Consider the following 24,854-nt stretch of genomic DNA (forward strand, 5'->3'; position numbering starts at 1 on the left):
CCAAGTATTATTTTTGAAATAATATAATATTATATGTGATAGGTAAAATATTACAAAAATGCAGTATCTTTGTACTATATTTACATATACTTATATTGATTAGAATTAAAATATTCGAGTGGTTTCACAATTTAAGCAATTCATAATAATATAACACGTTTTACTACCTAACTAATGGATTCAAAACGATATTAAGGGTACTTATATATTAGATATTATAATGTATTCTGTGTATAACTTATATTAAAAATATAAAATATAAAATATGAAATAAAATGTTTTTCATATTTGTGTATGTTAGGTACTTATATAATATAATATGATAATATTTTATAGAAAAAAAAATGTGATTGCATTAATACAAACGATGGCTGTATAATCGCTAAAACTCGAATATATTTATGGTAAAAAATAAATATTAAATTATATTAAATTGTTAACATAGTACTATAATTATTTTACGGTTTCTGACTCCCTCGCACTATCATATATTTACGTATATTTGATACTACTCACAAGATATACATTTTCAATTTTCACTCAACACTCCGGTTTACATTGTTGTTTACGCGATCATCGGAGTCGTTTATGATAGTAAATATTATTATTATATTGTTGTGAGACGGGTTCACTCACATGTTTATAATTGTAACCTATCCCATATTTTATAAATACTATAGCCTATAATACGACTATAGTATTAAAATATCTTATGTGTGTTTCACGCGATATGCACTGTGCTACAAAATTATTAAAGTGAGGTCCGAAGTAATACTAATTTCGCGCGATGTTCATAAAAAATGTTATTCTCGTAGAAAATATGGCTTGCGTGAGAATAGGCGTGTCGGTGGATCTAAAAATATCTTTTAAATTGAGTTTAGAGTAATATTTTCATTTAAAATATATATATTCTATATATATACACGTGCAGTAAACGTTTTATTTAAAATTATATATGCAGTATCTATATAGGTAGGTATATTATTGAATTTGCGAAGACACTATAGAAGAAAAAGGAAATGAGAACATTTCCCATTAATATTATTTAATATTACCGCCCTACATCAATGTTATGTACAAATTACAAATGTGTAGTCTTCTCAAAAAATTATGAAAAAGAAAATTGTTTTATTTTTAATTATGATTAAGCAGGTTTTGCTATTAAAACATGTTATGACTATGTATAACTTATTGGTATATCTGCAACATTAAGTCTAACACAAAAAATATAAATATACTATACTTATTATAAGATACAACAACACCATAAGTATAGACACGTATTACCTATATTATAATATACACATTAATTATAGTTGGACGCATTTCCTAAAACTATACAGTGTATAGTATACACAGTTATATTATTATATAAATAAGTATATTCAAAAGTTTTATTTTATTTCATTAGAATTTATATTTCTATGGTAATAGAATGAAAACCCTTTCCACCTAGTATAATATACCGGGCTTACAGAAAACGGTTGTCGCAAGTAATGTGTAATACGATACCCGTTTTGAATCGTAAAACAAACGCACAGAGACTTAACCACTTAAAACACTGAATACCGGCAAAATCATTTCCGACTGAATTGGCTTGAAAACCTATATCAAGCTATATACATTACACGCCCACGACAAAAAAAAACGTCTGGCTATATTATACTACGTGCAATATATATTATTACTTACCTATTATACAAACGTAACGTTTGGTTTTATGCAGATTATATTTTTACATTAAAATTCAAAATTCGTTTTAGTTAGATTTAAGTTATATTTATAAGTATACATCAAATTACATTAAAATCATTAAATCATAGCATAAATAAATTTTACTTATTTCTGATGACAACAAACTGATTCAAAACTTAAACATTTTATTTAAGTTGTAAAATATGATTTTCATTTGAAATACGAGTAGTAAATTATTCTGACTAAATCTTTTCTGTAAGTCAAATGCATGGCAAGCAGAAGATGCCAAGACGTGTAATATAAACGGTATATAATAATTTACCTAATCGTATACGCTCGTTCTAAAGGAATCCACGAGAAAGTTAATTTTAAACCTTATAAAGTTTATCATAATTTATACATCGCATAATATTGGTGTATCATTAAAATAAAATTTTTGTTTGAAACATGTAAATGCGATTGATATCGTATAATAAAATATGGGTTGATAATCTTGACATTTAATGCAACGATCCGTAAATTCAGTACAAGTGTTCTTACTTTAAAAAAAAACGGGACTATGTCTGTCTCACGGATTTGATTTATCTTTACTCTTCTCCGGCTCCTGCTTTATCCAGGATTTTATAAAGAGAAACGTAATATACATATTATATGATATTCAGATATTATAATATTACAAAGTACAAAAAGTAGAAACCGTAAACGTAAAGTTATTTAGTTAAGTAATTTTATATACTTAATGGCATAAAGTATGATCCTTTGCAAAAAAATTATTATCGTTCTTTTTTTGTTTAGTATGATATAATAATATGTATAAAAAGATATATAAAATAATAAACACTACTCAATGAAAATAATAGAATGAGGTAATAACTCAAAAGGCTAGAAATATTATCGTGAGAAATAAAAGTTACATACGAATTTAAAACCCAATCACTAATTCGCTGTGACCCGTATCAACTGTCAATACAAAAAAAATAATAATATATAACAACTATAATATAATTGGCTTTATACACCATATTTTAATGATACGGAAAGTTAATAACTATATATATTATAATAGTTGTATCACAATTTATTATTTAACAAAAACTAAATCAAGGATACATAAGGATGACAATCCTATACCCCCTATCAAACTACAACCTCAATCCTGCAGATGAAATAATCACTATTATTAAATATGACAATAACAAAACTGCTACTAACTTACGCATTTCTTGTACGGGTAGCCGCTTACTAACGAAAATTAAAAAATTGTAAATTCTTTCAAAAAAAATTCTTGAAAATATCACGTTAAGTCTTTTTTAGTTAATGTTAAACCAACAATTGCACAATTTCATAGATTGAGTCTATTAAAATAGATAACTAACAAATACAAAAACTACAACAATAATCTAAATAAAATCGAAGAAGTTTAGGTAAAATTATAAAATCGCCAAAAAACATTTACCTTAAAACATTTTTTCTAGAAGACCCCAATCAGATAACTAACAAAAAAGATATTTCTTTTTTATTCATGTTTTATTTGTTTTTATTGTAAATTTATAATTTTGTAAAACATTTGGTATCTATGTTGAAACGATTAATTAATTAAATAATATATGATCGTATATATATTAAACTAGTAAACTGAACTAGTATTTGTGATATCAAATTAAAATATACGAAAACACAAAAATTATGCTTTAATTTGGTTATTAGGTTACAAGTTTATAACATATATATAAATATAATAATAGATATGTTATGTTATTATAATATATTATTAAACAGTTTACTACTGTAATTAATGCAGTAAAAATTTAACGGAATAAATAATATGGTTTATGTATATCTATATACGATCGTAATGATTTTAGTTCAATTTCTTCAATGTATTGAAAATTAATATAAAGTATTCTTAACATAGTATATGATTAACTTTATTCTTTTTATATATTATACATTATATCTTCTTGTAGTTTGTCATTTGTGAACTTTTGTAGTTTTTGTTACAATTTAATTCGTTGCCGAATGTTATTTTAATTACGTGTAACAATGTAAAAGATGTTTTTTTTAATTTTATAATACAACTCCACTTGACAATACCCACATTTCAATGTATACTAAAAGTTAGGTAGAGGTATGACATATACATTTAAAATCTGTATACAAAAATAATCCTAAGCAAAAAATACAAAAATTAATGCTAAATAAAATATTCATACCGTATTATTTTTTTTTACTACACTTAAAATTATACGAGTGCTTCTCTATATTATATATATATATGTACGCCTACGCATATATCATATTATACTTAAAAATTTTTTTGTGTTATTATAATCATTATCAAAAGTACATTTATTATATTTAAAAATTTAAATCTGGATAACGTTACAATGGTCATCAGTTTGACGCACGTACAACATGGATAAAACCAGTGTTATTTGTGTATGTAATTAAAAGTCGAACAATTTGGCACCTCTATGCCGCATGTACGTTTATACAATTATACATGTATTATACGTATAGGTAGGTGCCTATATATAATATATACTACGATGTAGGCACAGTAATCATAAATAACCTTGATGAATAAAAAAATAAATCAGTGTTGTATTATAGTTGTCATGAACCGTAATCATGGGATTAGGTCCTTGTTAACAAGATAATCTCGTAATACAGTAACGAATTCAACACTCGTTGATATCGATATTATCGGCTATTATTATACTTATATAGTAATTATTATTATGCGGTCTGTAGAGTGGAAAAAATTACTGTATCAATGTACGCACCCAAATACACTGCACAACCATATGCTCGGCTGTTCGGCGTTTGGATCGGCTCGTATAATATACTATTATGATGTTTATTGACTTGTTCCACATAATTTAATATACAGTCATATATGCACCGTTCTCGAGTTTTAATATCGCCAATGCGATTTATTTACACGCGCAGTACAATTACTATCTCGTAAATCAATGTCCGTTATTTGATATAAAGCCGATGAGGTCTCATAAAATAATCTACGAAGGTAAGGAGTATTATATATTTTTATTAATGCGCAATACTACCGTGAATTACAGCAACGGATCATGACCGTTTTGACATAAATGAGGAAAAACGTCAGACGCGTATTATTATAAGCGTTATTCTATTATGCTGTCAAACAAATTATGTATACGGTCAACTTTCTGACATGACAAGTCACATTTAGAAGTAGTATTGCGTTTAAAAAGAATAATAATAATAATAAAAACCATTAAAATATCCGTATAACATTAAAAGGCAATAATATTATGTAGTCGACGCTTTTTGTTCCAAACAGTAATATTAAATTATAATACATATATGTATGAATTAATAAAACAACTACCTACTCCCAGCGAGATCTCATTTTATATCGTTTCTATATTGTTATAGGTACTCGTGAATAAAACGTCGTTAACGTTTTGATCGACGTCATTATATTTTATCATGTAATTTATTGATATATTTGATTCATTAGATTTCCCGTAAATATTAAATTATTATATACTATATACTAATAAAAAAATATACATGTTATATATTTATAATGTGTACCGTAATATTATACTTTAGTACATAAAGTCGAAAAGTTCACACTCGGATTTTCTGGTTTTCCCACAGTTGTAATATATATTATCACTCTGTGTAAAAAAAAAAATATTTTCTGTATTGGTGTTACACGTACATCGTGGTGATTTTATTATTGTAGTTAAAATCACATTTTTATAGGTTTATAAAACGAGAAGACAATTTTACGACAAATAATAATTATATAAAATTATTATTATATATTACAATATAATATGTCTCTCTTTCTACCTACGCTCTTCGTACTGATGTTTTATAGTGTTTATTCAGACACGAACGTCGTCGTAAACTTCACGCGTGAGCGTTTTTCTATATAAATATAATCCAATGATATTACCTATATCATATATTATTATCACAATATTAGACTCGTATTTCTGCGCTACAATAATATTATATCATGATGCAATAATATGAATTATGAATTTTTGGCTTTGGCCTGATTACTGCAGTGTTGATATAAAAAAAACTCGTACGAATAAATATATGTTTATATAGCACAACATGAGTCTGTTTTAAATCTATTTACGCGCGACGACATGGCTTTATTCGGTTTCTGAACGCGTTAGTTACGACAATATTTCGATACATTATTATTTTTAATATATAATAATTTATAAACACTATACTGGTATAGCACACTAAAGTAGGTAGTCGAGAAGACGATTCATTATTTTGTTATGTATATTATGATCGTTATTTGGTTTACTTTAGGTTTACTTTACACTGTTTGCATCCATCGATCAGTCGCATTCGTCACCAACACGACGAGAGCGGATACGTTCGGCGCGGGTTGCCTTCGGGGGATGCCGGCGCAGACCTTGGAAACGTATATAATATTTTATATGACGGGGTTTGGCGCGAAACATATTCGAACCAGTTCGGTCGTCGCCATAATATGCAGATGACCGCGCGCGTATAATAATATCTCGTTTACCCGTCTCACACGCAAACCGGGAAAAAACCAACTTTACACCGGTGGCGATTACGCGCGGTCCGAGATTTCAAGGTCCGTCGAACAGACGGCGACGAGTAGTACATTATATTCATCTGGTAGTTGTGTTACCCGAACATGATATTATTATTATTATTGTTATAGGTATATAACGTTTGTTTCGAAAAAACGTCTACTTTTTCCCCGGTGGAATATATAGGTATATACATATATAGGTAGGTAGGTAGGTACACAATGTAATATATAATAATAATAATAATAATAATAATAATACACGTGCTATTAAAAATGTTCGTATCCAACAAATCCCACGGTGAGTTAATTAAAAATTCAAAAAAAAAAAAATAAATAATAAGAATATATAAATTACGCGCGCGCCTGAGTAGGTAGGTATAAGTACTAATATATTATGATATGGGGGGGGGGGGGGGGGATATACGCAGGCGGGCGGGATCGTTATAATTATTATTACCGCTGTGATAGTTCATCGACCTGCTGCCGCAGAACACGGCAGTATACTACAATATTTAATATTATACCGTACACCTATTATAACAATGCGCGTAGGCATCCGTATGTATACGTATATAATAACATAGTGTATAGACATATAGTGTTCCCGTGTACTTAGCTCGTGTGTGTATATATTATATGCGTATATGTGTGCATGTTGTATATTATGTGCGTGATTTGCGAACATCATATACAATAGCATTATATGTAAATATACCGACGACGACAAAGCGCCGCCGACGACTGTGAAAATATTTCCTCGGGATAATATTATAATGACGATGATAATTATAATTGCATTTATATCATCGCCGTATGATGCGGCGCGCAAAAAACGACCGTCGCCGCTGCAGCTCTATAATAATATTATAATATAATACTTAATGTAAACGGGGTTATCCATCGCGTTTTCCCGTTTTCGAATTTAATTTCAAACTCGGGAAAACGGAAAATGACGGCGGCCCACTATGTGTACAGCATAGGTATTGCTAGCAACCAGACGGAATATCGACGTCGTGTATTACAATTCACCGGGTGATAATAATTTTGCCATAATATTCTCTTCTATTTCATCCCGTTTTATAGGCCCATTGCTCAAACAACTACATGCCTTCAGCGGTCTCTCTCTCTCTCTTTCACTCCTCAGCCGATTCTTCATTCCCAGTTTTTTCAAGTCATCGACCACTTTAAAATTTTAAATCCTTCTATGTTTGTCTAGGATTTCATCTTGACGTTTTTTTGCTTGGGTTCTATTTATTTGTAGCCTGTCCTATTTTTTCCTGTTTATTTATGGTATCAACATTGCGAGACTCAATCAGCCAAATTAAAAAAAGTAGATTTTCTTTTCGACCAAAACAGTAAAATACGATTGAGAACGCTCATTTAGTATAAAGTTTTTTCCCAATATTTCCATATTTAATAATAATTTCTATCAAACGATTATCAATTGAACATTATACCTATTCGGTGCTTATTCAAATAAATATAGAATGTATAAGAAGTTTGATGAACCAAAAAAGTAGCTTAAGATGTTTTTTGGTCTACAATTTTTAAATTATGATGAAGTCGAAATGCGTTTTAAGAGTTTATGAGCTACGGTATAATAAAGTAAAAATAAAAAAATGTTATTTAATTTATTGAAATATTTAGAATAATATATTGGTTAAAGCTATCCAAGAACTGGCTGTGGCATAAATCATTTTTATTATACGTTTTATTGACAGGACTATATCGTATCATATAAGTACCTACATTTATTAGAATTTATTTTCCTATTATTGTTATTTTTATTATTTTTCGTCACGCTTAAATTTTTAGTTGAGAAAATTCAAAACACTGAATTGTTCAATTGCTTAATTAAACGATTCGTTTATATGTAGTTTTTGAGTTTAATTGTGACTATAACTACCATATATTATGTAATAAAGAAAAACATCAGTATATTTTAATTTAGTAAATGTGGTAGATACTGATCAAATAATTACCAACGAAAATTATACGTTACATAATTTGTACACAACTTGTATTTTTAATACTATTCTATACGTATATACATAGAGTAAAAATTATTGTCCGAAAAGTGAAGGTACGATTTTGGTCAAAAACTATTATATCCATTTGTATTGTATGAAATCCTATTGCCGGCAAACATAACATTAATTTATAATAATATAGGTATAACCCTCATAAATATTATTATATATTACTGATACAGTGATGTATCTTGTAATTTTTTTTTAATTAACCCCTCCCTCCCCCTTAACCACCTCTGTATTTGCTACTGGTGTGACGTCGGGATAAGTATATCGTAATCAACGCGGCACCGAGGTAGTAATTTTTCTTCAGTTTTCTATTAGAAATTTTTTCCCCCTGGATCAGCCGGAGTAACGCGTGCCCAATATATTATTTTAATTGGCATTTGGCGCAGACAGCGAATACTACACGATATATAAGGTGCATGTATATATATATATTTACATTTTACGTACACGCCGGTAGCGCATTATATACTTGAATTATGGCGGGCGAATAGTGCGCAAGTCGTCGCTTGTACAGTGTATATAATATATAACAATAATATGACGTGTATGCGTGTGCACTGTATATTTACAAAACTCGACGTAGTGTACTTACGCGTAACGCTCTTTTATATATATATATATATATATATATACACCTATCACTCATTTAAGTGGAAATGAACATATTATATATATATATACATATATACAAAAACGTATTATTGTTATTATATCGTTACCGGACGGGGTTTTTTTTTTTCGTGTGAAGTCTCTTTTGCGTCGATAACGGTGGGCATGGGTGTTTCACCCTACAACAAATATGCAAACGTATGCGAGGGTACCTATACATAATAATGAATGCGGCGCATATAATATAGGCGTTTCGTTTGGTGTACTTTTGGTTATCGCTAAGTGTAATTTGGTGGGCGAATGTCCGTATTTTTGTCAATTCGTGCGCATTATATTCGACCTTGGATACCAATAGGTATGACGCGCGTATAGGAAAATATAATTAATTTTAATATTGTATAAGTCTACACACTCGACAACGACACCGTTGCAATGAATTATATACCCCTTCGCGGTGAGCGTTCGAGAAGCTTTTGTTCGTATAATTTTATACATTATTCAATTACTGTATATTTTCCATATTATAGACACTCTACATAGGACATAAGCTAATCAATAACGCTGCGCTGTATTGTTGTTGTTGTTGTTGTTGTTGTTGTTATTAATTTTTTTTTCAAACTATATTTTGTTTATTATTACCTATCATATTTATGCGTTTTGCGATCGAATGAACTTATAATAATTAACGCCTTTCAAAGTTACTACTTTATTGATTGACGATGGTTTTCATCATGCACGACGATTTGGAAATAATTAACAAAACGCGCGGATCTGGCTATACATGGCTTATAAATAGAAATAGAAATAAAAATAGACGTTGAATGTTAAATTTAAAACAAAAACTACTCGCTTTATAAAAAAATGTCTATGCGTTTAAAACAATGTAAACAACAATCCATTTACCAAGGAAAAATACGTATATAAAAATCGTAATTTACTGGAGTGTTCCGTAAATTATAAAATAGAATAGAATATATTATAGGACAAGTAACATATTAATGGAAATCATTCTTTGATTTTTTTTTTTTTTAATTATTATAAAACACAGATTCAGCTAAATCGATATAATTTAGTATAGTGAGTAAATATAAGTTTTTATATACATTATATAATAATATTAAAGTTCAACAAAATGTATTTAAACTTGTCATATATGTAGTAATACTATAATTTAAAATATAATATTATGAACCTACTGTAACTATTTATTTTTTCCGTGTTATATAATATATTATATACGACATAGTGCATCGCGTGGGTTATATTATTATACTTGAAATTTATGAGATCAAAAATATTAGATTCCTTCAATCAATTTCAAAATTACTTTTCCGCTGCTAACGTCAGTTTTTCGTGTTTGTCACTATTTCGTGGTTTGTCTATCATTAGAATGAAGGATTTCACAGTCGTTAAATTTGGTCTCGAGGCGTATATTTATGGGAAAAATATATCGATTCTAAATAATAATTTCGCCAAAACCATCAAATAGCACCACTGCCGCCATCGTAATAATATTATCAACATGGTATGCAATATTATGATTAAAAATATCTAAAATGGCACACTGTAAATAACCAAAATAGAAAATTGATACTACTAACTGGTGAACAAAAAAAAAATTAAAATTTTTTTCATAATAATCCCTTGAGGAGGTGTTTTTGACACCGTAAATCCGTACCAAAGATTTTTAAATTAGCTTTCTATAAAATTATTTAAATAGCAGGGAAATGTTTTTTTTTTTTAATAATAATTTCTTTTACTTACAATTAGTTTAACTTTATCTCTAGTAAATACTTAACATAATTTATTTCATATAAATATTTATTTTTAAAAATAATAACCTTTTTTTAATAGAAATATTAATTTGTTATACAATTTACCGTTTTATTTTTTAACTTACATTTTATGAAGATTTAAAATTTATAATCCAGAAAATAAAAAAAAGATTTCTCAAATTAAAAATAAACACATTCTGCTAAAACCACTTAATTAATTCAATATAAATATTAGATTATTAAATAGAGACAGGTATAGATGCCTACGTACAATTATAATAAATTTAAATTTTTAACTAGTCAACAGCCATTAAGTTCTTGAGTGCTATTTAATAGTAATAAAGTAATTTTGAAATACCTTTCGGAAAATAAAAATTAATCAATATAAATTTAAATTAGAAAAATATGGCCACATTTTGTATTTAAATTAGGGTTATTACTAAATAAAATATTCGTATCTACTCTTGGACTATACATGAAAGGTTAAATTCTTTATTGTATAACGCGTTTCGGAAACATGAACACAAAATTTAAAAAGTGGAAAACCCATTTAAAAACTCGAAAATGTATGGTGATAATAATCTGAATCTTTTTTACATCAATTCAGTTTTATTACATTATCGTAAAAAATTAAATTTTTTAAAAATTAAATTTATTAAAAATATAAAATTTGATTTAAATTATTCTAGCTGCATTTTTTTTTTTTATATTAATTTTGTATGGCTATAATTGCGATACAATCTGCTCAAACTTGTGTACATTTACACGTTATATATATTTAAATTATAAACACTTATACCATTAATATAATTTATTTATATTTTATACTAAATATTAATTTTTCATTGTCTCTTTTTTTTTCTAGTATTTTTATTTAAGCTAGCTTAGCCTTATTTAAATAAATTGTAAATATTATGTACAACTGTACAAGTGTACTTAATAGTATCTACTGCTGAAGTTGTTTAAAGATTCAATATAAAATATTTATAAATATTGATATGAAATGAAACCAAAGACAATTGATCTAACACTATATCTGGTATTTTACAAATGAAACCTTATTTTGATGTATGTTCGATTGACAACTAATAAGTATAAACAATTTTTTATAAAGGAATAAATTCTAACTAAAAAAAAAGACTAAAAATTCATATTAATTTAATACGCATATAGGTAGTCAAATACATTATACACCAATCTTGTTAACTTATTTTCTGTATGAATATTAAAATTTAAAAGTAATAGGTTAGAAATATTTTGTGACACATATTGTGTTGGTTATTGTAATAATATCATACCACATGCAGAGTCAAGTTAACCAGTTTCTTAAATTTCTATGAGTTGTCAGCCAGCTTCTGTTAATTTTATAATATGTACCTACACTATCCATGCGACATATTTCATAACTTAAAATTTCAAAAAGATACGATGATCGCATGTATAAAATGTTCACAAGATATATATTTATATATTTACCTAAAATAATAAGGACATCAAATTTCTATGATGATAAAATTAAAACAAGTAGATGTGATTAAATGGTGATAACTACACAATTAAAACTCAAGTATTCTTGAATACTGATATGGTGACATTTGTTAATTTCTTTAAAAATATATCAAAATATCTGTTATTCGTAAATCTCTTAAATATTTAGTAATAATATTAAAGAATAGTAAAAAACTAATTTTTTGTTTATTCTGCTTCTGCATTTAAATATATAAAACACGACTTTTTTTAAGATTAGATTGGTTTAAAATTTGGTTACTATTTTACTTTTAAAGGTTATAGTAGCTTTAGTATTATAAGTAAAAATAAATAAATGTATTTTGATGATATTTCATGGATAATGAAAAATATTATTTACATCCATAACATATTGATGTTTAACGAAATATTTTAGTTAACTATTTCATTCTCATTAAATTAAAATTCTTACAATTTCAGTAATTAAAAGGGAGAAATAAGAATAATTTAAATCTTAAATATTTTTTATTTTTAATGTTTTATATAATAAATCATCTTTTTAGAATTAATAGAATAGTAGCAATTTGAGTAAACACAAGTAAAAATATCGCATATTAATTACATTTTGTAAAATCAAATTGTAAAAATTCTACATTTGAATTATAACATAATATATTAGGATATTTTATTCATTTAAATTTTCAGTGTTAAATAATTCCCTAAAATAAGATTATTTGCCTAGCAGCTAGCTTATTTAATATTCTAAATAAATTATTATATAATTATAATATTAATAAAAGTATAATTACAAAGTCTAAAACAATATTTTTAATAGATTTATTGTATATAACGGTAGTAAATGTATGACGTAAAAAGGTCTTTTAAATTTCTTATAACTTATTTTTTTTATCGTATCGATGAATATTTTATAATTAAAAACTAAATTTATTATTTTAATTTTAATTTTAAAACTTTTAATTATTGTCTCGTAACTAGCGTATATTTTGACTCAACGTTTCAGAAATATCATTAACTTTATTTATTTTTGACATTATCAGAAAATTGAAAAAACGCTAGTGACACATAAGTTGTTGTGATTTCAAATTTTCAAGATTGCGCTATGTGCATTTTTAAAATCAGAGAAGTCACTCTTCTATAGATTTCGAGTATACATTATCATTGAGTAAGTCACTGTAATGGATATATAAAATTAAAGTTAATGATAAATTGATAATTCTATTAGCTACGAAATAAAATTCTGAATTAAGACACAGTCAGCTCTATAATATTTATTGACAATTTATTTTTTATACAATATATTATAGTAAGTTGAACTTATGCCAAAAACATCTCATCGTTTAAGTACTTATGATTATTATTATATTGCATCGTACATATTATTGTTCGTAATATAAATAGCGTAACATTTTTTTTATTATGCATAGAAAATAAAAGCAAACGAAACTTTGACAAGTCCTGACGACAAATATTTTTTTTAGTTACATCATAATAACTAAAACTACTATTATTTTTCGTTTAAATATTACATTTTATTAAATATTTTTCTTCAAATTTTTATAAAAAAAATCGTATTAATGTATTTTTGAATATTTGATGTATTTAAATTACTATAGGAAAAACCTTCTCTTATAAACTACTTATGTTTTATTTTCAAGCTTTTGATTCAGCATAAAAATCTTTGACAAACGTTTGAATAATAAAAAAACTAAACAATTTGAAAATGTCAAATTGCTAAAAGTAACTCAAAACTAGTCTTAATATTTTAATATACATTGTATCTAGAAAACGATAATTTTAGTAATAGAGGAATATTTATGTTTCTATACGATTAATTTTTTTTTGAATTGCAGCACAATAATAAATGAAAAAAAAAAACATATGAGGGTATAATCGTTATATTTTGAACTTCATAAACTTATACAATTAATTTAGGGTAACTACTTACTAATATAGCATTAAATGTATACAGCTGTAAAATATAGTATAATGATATTAATTTTCGCGTAACAAAATGTGTTGGAATTTTACTATTTTAATTGTTTTATTTCAAACGCATGTACATAGTATTTTATCCAATTGGGGGTTTTTACAGTTGTCTACAGTTTTGTTTTTCTTATAATTTTAGGTTTTAGTTATGCCTTTATAATCTAACTATCTAATTATGTTAATATTATGTTCATTTTAATACCTTAAGTGAACGGATATAATATATTATATTAATATGTCCATTAAAAAATTTAATTTCTTTTAAATAAATGTATATTATATTATTTACATATTTGTAGTTGGAAGTTTTGATAGAAAATATTTCTCCTTAACTATTTATATTATTAATTGCGACCTAAATTACTCCGATTGTTTATTGGCTATTTATAATAATTATATAAATTAATTCACAGGCGCGTACTTCAATATGGCTGCCGCTCCACTACTGATTATTAATCGACAAAACAGCAGTGGACGACAGATTTAATCGTATTTTATTCGCTTTAACTCTTCGTCGGTTGACGGCAATACTTACAACAAAAGACTTGTAAAATGTAAAATAATATTTTATAATCAATGGTTATAGGTACTGCAAAAGACTGGATTTGTAATTATTATCAGTGGTAAAATATTAAAAACTATATAACAAAAAATGGAACAGTAATTTAAGATCAACCTAAAGCACTCTGAAATTTACATTTTTAGATTTTATATATTTAAATAAAATGTAACATCTTTTACGTTCGTATTCACATTATTAATAAAACTATTAAACTTTGCATTTTTTGTGAATAAATTGGTATAAAAAAAAAATGTTTAATGAAAGCAAAATGCTCTGAATTTTCATTTTTTACCTTTAAACATTTATATTCAATTTATTATTTCTATATTTATACTAATTTTATGACGAACGGACTAGTGTAGATAATTTAATTTTAAATAATTAAGAGATAATTGTAAATTCTCCTGAATTTGTTAACCACTATAAACTCCACTGGATTAACTTTAAATTTATTTGAAGATTCTATACTTAAATTCACTCTAGTCATTTTCCATGGGGTCAGGATATTCGTATTTTATAGTAACCACAATAAATACAATTTTAAAATTTCATATCAGGTTATTTCATATCTGTTCTATCTTATTTTTTATGATAGCGAAATATATTTGTATCTTAAAAATAATATTTAGTCAAATTAATAATTATAATATTCTTTTAAAATTATTAGCTTAAATGTTCGATATAGATTTTTAGTTAATTTATTTAAATTTTTAATACGAATTAAATAACTTTATTATAGTAATACATAAATGACTTAAGCTATATTGGTAGAAATGTTCATTTATATAATACAAGGCGTTTGAAAGATCGTATACCATCAGGATTTTATTTCAATTAAATCTTTTACTTTGGCGTTAGATTAAGTATGCAATATGCATTGATTATATTAATCAGAATTTTACGGTTTCCATTTTTATATACTATTTAGTACTTTTTGATCTGAAATAAACATTGATTTGTTATTTCTAACAGTAAATTTGATTGTTTTGTTCCAGATTTTTATCTATACTTAAATATTAAAATTGTGCGAAATGAAAATATTATCTTTCATTATCCAATACCTACAAGACATTATACTGTGTCTTCTATTTAAAAAATAAGCATTTACCATCAGATTAAATATACAAATGTCGTTGGTTTTAATTTTGATTAACTGGCTATAATACCTTAATATATATAGATATATTATAAGAAGGAATAAAAATGAGGACTTAGAAAACAACTGCATGTTATTTTAAAAGTGAAGAAATTAAATAGGTAGAAAACAATAATGCTAACTGCAAGTCTTAATAATTACAACTTACTAAAAATTATAAATATTTTTTTGAAGATATAGGATTTTAGTTCTAATATACTTAATTATTATATAGCACCTATATATATATATATATATATATATATATGATATAAATGTATATTATGAATAAGTATAACAGTTGTATAAAAGTATAACATGGACGTTATTTGTAGCTTGGGGCGAATTGTAATCATAACATTAATAACAGTGATCGTAAACTAATTTTACGAATCGTATTTGAAAGTATATACTAAATAGACCGAAGATGCGTATTGCCTTTAGTAGTGTGTAGCAATATAACTATAAGTAAATAATAAAAATTAACATAATAAATAACATAAACACAAAAGAGCGTTTATTATTAGTATTAGATTTAGTAACAAAGTCTGACCTATTAAATGAATATTAGTTTGTTTTGTAAAGTAATAATAATAATAATATTATGATAAGGTACCTACTTTTTAAATGTAATAACTATACTACGTGAAGATTAAAGTATAACAGAACATATTTTTGACATCCTGTTTCTGTTCACATCCTTTTCTATATTCTTTTAGTTATTTTACGCAACAGTATTTTTATTCGTATACAATTTTTTATTTTATTTTTTTGCCATTGTTTCACAGTCTTGATCATTTTCCTAAAACTTAAAAAGCTATTATAATAATTAAATATTGAGTTAGATATTTATATCAAAAAAACAAAATAGAAGACTTTAAAATAATGGCAAATACCTAACCTTTTTACTATCTATTCTGTAGAATATACGTTGTTACATTATTTACTCCAGTACCACGTAGTATATATATAATTTTTATTATTATAAGTATATTATAATAAATTAATAACGTATAATTCAAAAATAAATATTTTCACGTTCATATTTTATTAATAATTTTGGAACTTTCACTCGTTACAGTTTTATAAAGTAGGTATTAAAAATCGTCATACAGCATTATATTAAACTGTTAATATATTTTATGTCGAATTCCATACAGTATGGCCCCACATTAAATGATTTTATTATATTATGTTACATCATTTTTTTAAATTATATTACGAAAAAATCACTTAAAATTAAAATTAAAAAAAATTTGTGCGTTATCATTATTCAAAGATAATATAATAATAATAATAAGAAGAAGAAGCTTTTCATCGTTTGCATATGGCTATTTCTACAACATCATTAATTATGCGCACAAAATCTATACTGTCAATTTAATAATATTATACGTATTCATGCACTCATAATATCGCCAACACATTATGGGAAACTGTAACATACATTTTATAATGCATTTAATATCGGTGTATAGTTTGCGCGAATTCAATTCAATCTAATCCAGGGAAACGATAATAATTGTACGAACTACGAACGCTATAACGTAATATATAATGTGGTGACATTATTACACGAACATCGAACGATTATCGTATGGTTATCTATTCAAAAACGGTACGACAATATTTTAACTGAGCAACGGTGTAGCGACTCTTCCCGCGGATGACACAATTTGAAATTGAAACACGTGAATATAGTTGCGCTGTTTATGAATATTTTATTATTAGATGTATTGTACACTGATAAAGTATTACCATATTATAATAATATATAGTCTGCCCCACTGTTTATGATAATAATTTAAGCGCGGCGTGTTCGTGCAGTAACGAATAAAGCGTCGACAACGATAATTATCACGACGAATCGCACGTGTATTCGGTCAAACGAACTGAGTGTAATAATTAATACCTAATATATATATATATATTGTGTATGCTTATACCATCTATAAATATTATATTATAATTTATTGTGCTTAATGAATAACCGGCGAAGTAAAGTTTCCCGGTGAAATATCGCGGAAACGGAATCGATATAATAAGGGACGGATTTTCGATTTGTTTGAAAAATTCTATTTTTGCAACGTTCTTGTGAATAATAGACGACGTGTTCGTAGAGGAACATTAATAATTAATAATTATAAAGAATCGATGAAACTTCAAAATAATTTATAGGAATCAAATATTGCGCTGAACCGCTGAACACTGGTACATAAGACATATATATTATAATATACCGCATGGCGAATGAAAGTCTTATAACCATTCGATAAAATTAATAATCTCTTATTTAAACTTTTTCCATTTTTATAATTTATTAATTATTTAGCGTGGATCATAAAAAATTAAGTAATTGCAAATAATATTGCAATTTATAAACATATTATTGGTACTATAGGCACTAGCTAATCATGCACAGCATTTCCAGTGACACATTAAATACCCAAAGATTTATTGCTTGACCCTTTTTAAACTCTGTTAAATGTAAACTGCACAGATTTTTTAACACGGTTATTTTGGTTGTTTTTAGTGTTTTTACCAAGTACAAAATGCCAGTCTAAAGTTATATCCAATTATAGGTAATAGCTATTTTATTTTCTATAGCCAATGGCAACAATATATAAATAAAAAAAATGAAATGATAGAATTTTGTGGATCAATTACATTTGTGACATTTGTGTGTTGGAAAATAAAAACTAAGTAGGTAATAAAAAAGAGCCTATGACACTAAGGATCATGTTGAATCTACTGACGAAAATGTTATGAAAATCGGTCGAAAACTATGACTTATAAAGGTCATTTGTTTTGGGTCTTTAATTTTATACAGTAGATATATTTATTAAATAACTGATCCTATACAGTGTTATCTGTAACAAATTAAATGATGCAATGGATTTACCCTGTATTAAGTTCTATTAAATGTATGCTGTGCTTATTTTCAACACCATCGTTTGGGTAGCTTTGACCAAACATGAAATACAGGTCTACAATTATATTAAATCGTAATAACTATTTTATGTTTAAAAATATTCGTATTTTCGTAAACTAAAAAAATCCCTACGTGAGTCTATCTTTGTTATGTAACATTTAAAAATTTGACTCCTATAGACACACATTTTTGGGCATAGGATTAAATAGAGCAATATAAATTATGAACCACATTTCAAAACCGCGAATGCGATATACTTGACTGTGAATCTCATACACAAACATTGATTTTTATCAATATACGAGCATATGGATAGATCGATTATTTTGTCGAACGCATCAGGATTCTTACTTTGTAATTTATAAGTAGTTATTATGTATAATATTATACAACAGACTAACAAGTATTATTCAGCCGGCGCCGAAATATTTATTTTTCAAATACATTATTTATCAAACCCAACACAATAATATCGTAATACAAAACAAACGCATAAATAAATAACAACCTGCGTGTACAAACTTACCTGAAAACACGAATTCTAAAAGCTAGTATCTATTGCCTCGCAATAAATTCAACTCCGCGTTGTTCCTTCAAGGCACTCAACGGATCGCGCTCAATTACTAAAGTTCCGTTCGATTTTGTGCTATATATTACTATGTATAAGATTCCTCTACAGCGGAGTGATTTAACTCGCTGCGCATTCGTTCCTCGGGTCCCACTAAAAATAATGACACACGTTATTCACACGGGAGGATGTAAAACGCTATTAAACTTCTCGGATATAACAATATTATTATAACAATAATATTCTGTGCGCCGTGCTCGGAGCCGGAGACTTACGTCGATAAATTCCGTTATATTATTATTATACAGCATCGTGCAGTTTATCCACGTTAAACTTACGTCGTTGCCGCTATTGGTTTTCAATTTAATTGCTGTCGTTTCGAGTCGAAACCACTGCAGCGCGTCCGGAGTGTATAATTCGTCTATATGTACACCTGACACACGTATACGCATATACGCATATATGTATTGTATGGACGTGCGAACAAAACTCATTATCGTTTTTCGATGTTTTTAATCGATTGTGTGTGAATAGCATACGGCGTGTTGTGCGCGTGCAATTCGGATTTCAACGTTTTCGCGACGAAAAAAAAAATAGTTCAAAACCTCGTTACCTCTGCGAGGCTAAAATACCACCTATATATTGCAATACACGCGTTAGTATAAACGATCGAGCTGAACTCGCCGTGGCGACACGTCGTATAGGTGGCAATGACATCAACCGATAGTCGATAGATATTATTAAAACGAATTAATATCGCCAATTGCACGCGTGCTCGAGTCAATAAACGTGTAGCGATTTTACACGAAAAAAAAGGTATCGCGTGGCCAAACTGAATTAACATTACGCTCGAAAACTGTCCAATTTAGTGCAACCCGGCCATGGTCTTTATACAATATTTTTAGGTCCCGAACGTCATTAGAGTACCTAATAATAATAATAATAATATCTTTGTTGACATTTTGTATAGGTTATCTATCTTTGCCTGAACTGCGGTCTATGAATCGTATCAAAACTAATAAGAAAACACTTATAACTTATAATATTATAGGCGAGAGACAATTATTCCTCTCTGATAAATTATTCGTCCCGTATTAACCTGCATTACTCAACTTTAGGGTCCGGCTTTGGAAAATCAAGCCACAGTCCATCCAATCAATAAGTTTTCTCTTATTCGCGAATAATCAATGGCTAATGACAACAATCACGCGCACTGTTTCGTGACCTCAAAATCTAGAGATTACCTATAATACTACGTATATTATATTACAACCTATTGTATTATGAAAACTTCCACGAAAATCTCTCACAATCCTCATTAATCCAAAACCTTGCTCATGATATTGAATTCCTAACAATCATCCTCATCGAATTGAAATAAAATTGGTCACATGATCTCCTTTTAATTTCAAACCCATTAGGTCGCGAGTTCGTTATTTTGAAGTAGTGTCAATTGACACGGCATACGGCGTACCACTGTCATGTTGTCACGTTTCGTGTGTTTTATTCGTGTCTTCTAATTTAGTTGTCACATTTGTCAGTAGACTTATACATCACATATTTTTATAAAATATATTTTAATGTATACATATTTAAGTGGCCTGCAGCTGTACTCGCGACTGTAATGGTCATCTGCGTTATGAACAGCAATACATTTTAATATTATTATATTATGTGACGATAATATTCACATTGTCGTTTGTTCGCAAACGTATATTGTACATTAGTAAATTAATAAAATTATAGATGAAAAAAATAACTTTTCAAATATATATAATATATTATATATATGGTTTGTTTTTATTTTTGTTTTACATCCGAAGGCGTTTTACGTGCATGACAAGTCACGAAGTATTGGCGTGTAAGATTCGTTCGAGTGAATCTAACCGAATTTTCTATAGGAATAATAGAATGAAATGCGATTTCCAGTCTGTTTAATCAACGATTGCTATGGTTATCACAAGGATTATGTTTCCGTCTTCGGGATTTATTTTTTCTTATTTAATGTGATGTTAACAGAATAACAAAAAAAAAGCTTGATTAGCACTTGTGAATGTTTTCGGTATTGTTATTTAATAACGTTTTACTGAGCTCAAACATTTAAATGAAATTGCTTTCATTATTATTATGATAATAGTAATTATTATATTACATTAATTCTATAATAATAGTTATAATTGTTAACAGTTGTATTACTGTTGAGTGTTAATATTTACTTATAAATCTTATTATAGTCTTAATTTAATTAAATCAAGTAACTTGATTTACACTCGAATTGTGCTTTTCAATTAATTACCCTTTATGACTTATAATATTATGTTAAAAGTGCTCCATTATCTGTCGTGCTTCCCCTGAAAATAGATACTTTAAGTTTTTCCAGAACACAATTCAAAATTTGCGTTATTAAAACTATACCGTATAAACACAAAAACTTTTCTTAACTTTTAAGAATTCTGCTTCTTCAATAAATTCACTTGTAGATTAAACATTAAAAATAATAGTTATAATTCAGAAAGTAAAGTGTAAAATTAATTAAAACATTATTAGTTTTTTAAAATTTAATCAATGCGTATTTTATTATGCGACGCGTGTATTCAACATTACAATGTCATAGGAGTTAAATGTAAATGAAAAATATTTTCTATTTAACTTTTTTTTTTAAGTTAAATAAACAACTCTCGTACAACACAATCGTTTGGAAAAAATAGTTTCTCCGTATAAAATCTATAAGGTTTCATTGGGTTTTTTTTCATTTAAATCTATATTGATTTTGGAATACTCTGGATTTGTTTTGTCATTCGTACTGATTGTTTTTTTTTGTCACCAAATACAATAAAAATAACTAATCGTGTAAATAATTAATTTTTTGTACGTGAAATATACTCTAATTTTTAAGGTAAATTCAGTACTTATAGGGCTCATCTAAGTTATTACTTGTAAGTTAGTCAGTTATTATAGTATTCTATAAATTCTAATATATTTTGTAATTCGTGCTGAGTCATGATAAAACATTGAAAAATTCAAAGAACTATCCTGAATGGAATTAGGTTTCAATATATAATATATACATTACTAGTGTTAATAGGACATGTTTTAATATTTTAAAATATTAATTTAACTTCGTTTAATGAGGTTAAGTTTTATGAAATTTATCAAGTTAGAATAATTTTAATATACTTGAGTTAAAAATAGTTGTAATATCTGGTATTTCAGTTACTTTTAAAACTAAGATAATATATACAATAAAATTCTTCATATTAAAAATATTGAACGTTAAAAAAATACAATATCAGTCAAATTTTTGAGATACAATTTAATAGTATATAATTGTTTTGAAATATATATAAAATTAAAATTATAAAGAATATAATTATTATTATTGTTATATAGTTTTAATTTATTTATAATATTTAAAACTCAATGATTAGATACTTATGGTTTTAAATCATAAAAAAATTCAGCAGAATGAAAAACATGAAATATTTAAATATTAATATTATATGTTAATTGTATGTTATATATACTAAAATAGCACGTGCCAAAAGTCTAGGCACTCGACTGCGGCACGTCTGGTGTCATTTTTCAGAAATTTAAGGGTCGTTAAAACAAGCGTAGAGGTAACCAGGTGTTACGAAATTAGTATTTTACTAACATATGGTTCTCATATCATCAGCTGTTTTTTTTTTTACTTGTTATTGTAATATAAATATGTTGTTCATAAATTTAAATTTACCTTGAATTCCTATTCACATATTTTTTGGAAGCATATAAATATAATACATATAAACGTCAAATTACCACTAGAATCACTACAGCCAAAATCTAAGATTCTTGACGCGTATTTTAATTCATATAATATACTGACATACATGCAGTTATTAGATAACATTACTTATATTAAATTTAAAAATCTCAAAAATAAGTATTGAAAATATTAAATATTTTATTGTAAAAATTAAACTTTAAGAATCAACAATTATAATAGTTAAAATATTCTAAATTCTTTTTTTGAGTACAATTATGTCAGGTCATTATCAACTTCCACACTTTAAACAGTGTTTAAAACTAGATAAGTATATTATGCAATATACATATATGAACATCTATATACTGTTATTCGGTATATTTCTTTTCTTATTTTTTAAAAGTTTCTACGTTATCATAGACTCAAAAAAGCGGAAATTCAAACATAATAAAAAAACCAAAGTTTCAACAAGAGTTGGAAATTTGGGACCTATCCAATGATAATATCTACAATTTTTCTGGACTGTTTCCAAAGTAAACTGTTTACTTTTTACTCCGCACACTTAAAGACAACCATAAACGGGTGATTTTTTCAAAAATTATGTCACGTGTGTACAATACTACATAATAATAAAAACATAAAGTATTTAAGTTCGATAAGATAGGTAGCTGATAAATATTATTTTCTTTAATAACTAATATTGAAAACCAACGAAAACTATCGGAAATGCGTGAAACGTAAATATGTCTTCCATATGTTATGCGCACGTGTATAATATTATGTTATACTCAAGAAGCGCATTCGTGTATGACATATTATTATTATTGTTATTTTATTATACAGAGTGATTCACCAAACAACTCAACTCAATTTTTAAATTTAGTAAGTAACTCATTTATACAAATTCTGATTTTTAAAATTTTTAAGTATAATAATTAAGGACCATATTTATAATTATTTAGATTTTTCATACTATCAAGTGTCTCGTAGTGGCATACAAATTACAAATGTACATTTTTTTCCAAATATTAACTTACCTTTTTTACTTTAAATTATTATAAGCAGATAAATGTTTTTGAAAATTTTAACGTACCTAAATCAAAATTCAAACGAGTGGTTTCCGAGTGATTAATACGTATATACTAGAGAGTCCGTAGAAATGGTTCTAGAATTTATTATACTCGGACATTTTACAATGTCAATGTATCAATATTAATTATTCAAGTCTTCAAATCTTGCATAGCCCTCTATCATAAACGTATATTATCATTAGTGGGCACATCAAGTTAAATCGCTCAAAAACCAATCTCATGAATTTCGATTTATATACAGGTACACGTGTACATTATTAAGATGTTCAAAAAGTCATCTGATTCGTTGCGATCGACAAGAGAAAAAAGCGGACGATTCTCATTTGAAAACGAAAAATTTGTACCATGTCCTCAGACGGTATGCAAAATCTAAATGATTTAAAATACCATGGTACGGTCTTCGAGTAAACTTATCATAAGATAGTTTCGAAAATCAAAATTCGAATAGGTTTATAGGTACGCTGCAGTATCGAAGGGAAGTAACGGGGGTGGTCGTGCTCGGCGAAACACTCTGTATACAAAGAAAACCCGTACGAATGGGTTCGTCGACCGTGACCCACTGAAACGACAAACGTACGCAACAACATATATACCTCACCGGAGGGTCGGCCGGCAATAATAATAATAATCGTAATAGCAACGGCGCC

At 26.9% G+C, this 24,854-nt stretch overlaps 1 protein-coding gene across 7 annotated transcripts in view; it reads left to right on the forward strand.

The window, feature by feature from the left end:
- The window catches only part of LOC132921435 (ankyrin-repeat and fibronectin type III domain-containing 1), a 150,177-nt gene that overhangs the window by 113,374 nt on the left and 11,949 nt on the right, over positions 1-24,854 (forward strand). The window contains exon 1 of one of the 7 annotated variants that reach the window (XM_060984469.1): positions 4,571-4,723. The exons of the other annotated variants lie outside the window; for them this stretch is intronic. Coding sequence (XP_060840452.1) covers positions 4,696-4,723 — 28 coding nt within the window. The 5' untranslated portion in view covers positions 4,571-4,695. Of the gene's footprint in view, positions 1-4,570; positions 4,724-24,854 lie in introns of those variants that run through there. 7 annotated transcript variants of the gene reach the window in all.

This window comes from Rhopalosiphum padi, chromosome 2 (assembly GCF_020882245.1).
Source record: "Rhopalosiphum padi isolate XX-2018 chromosome 2, ASM2088224v1, whole genome shotgun sequence".
Classification (NCBI taxonomy): Eukaryota; Metazoa; Arthropoda; class Insecta; order Hemiptera; family Aphididae; genus Rhopalosiphum; species Rhopalosiphum padi.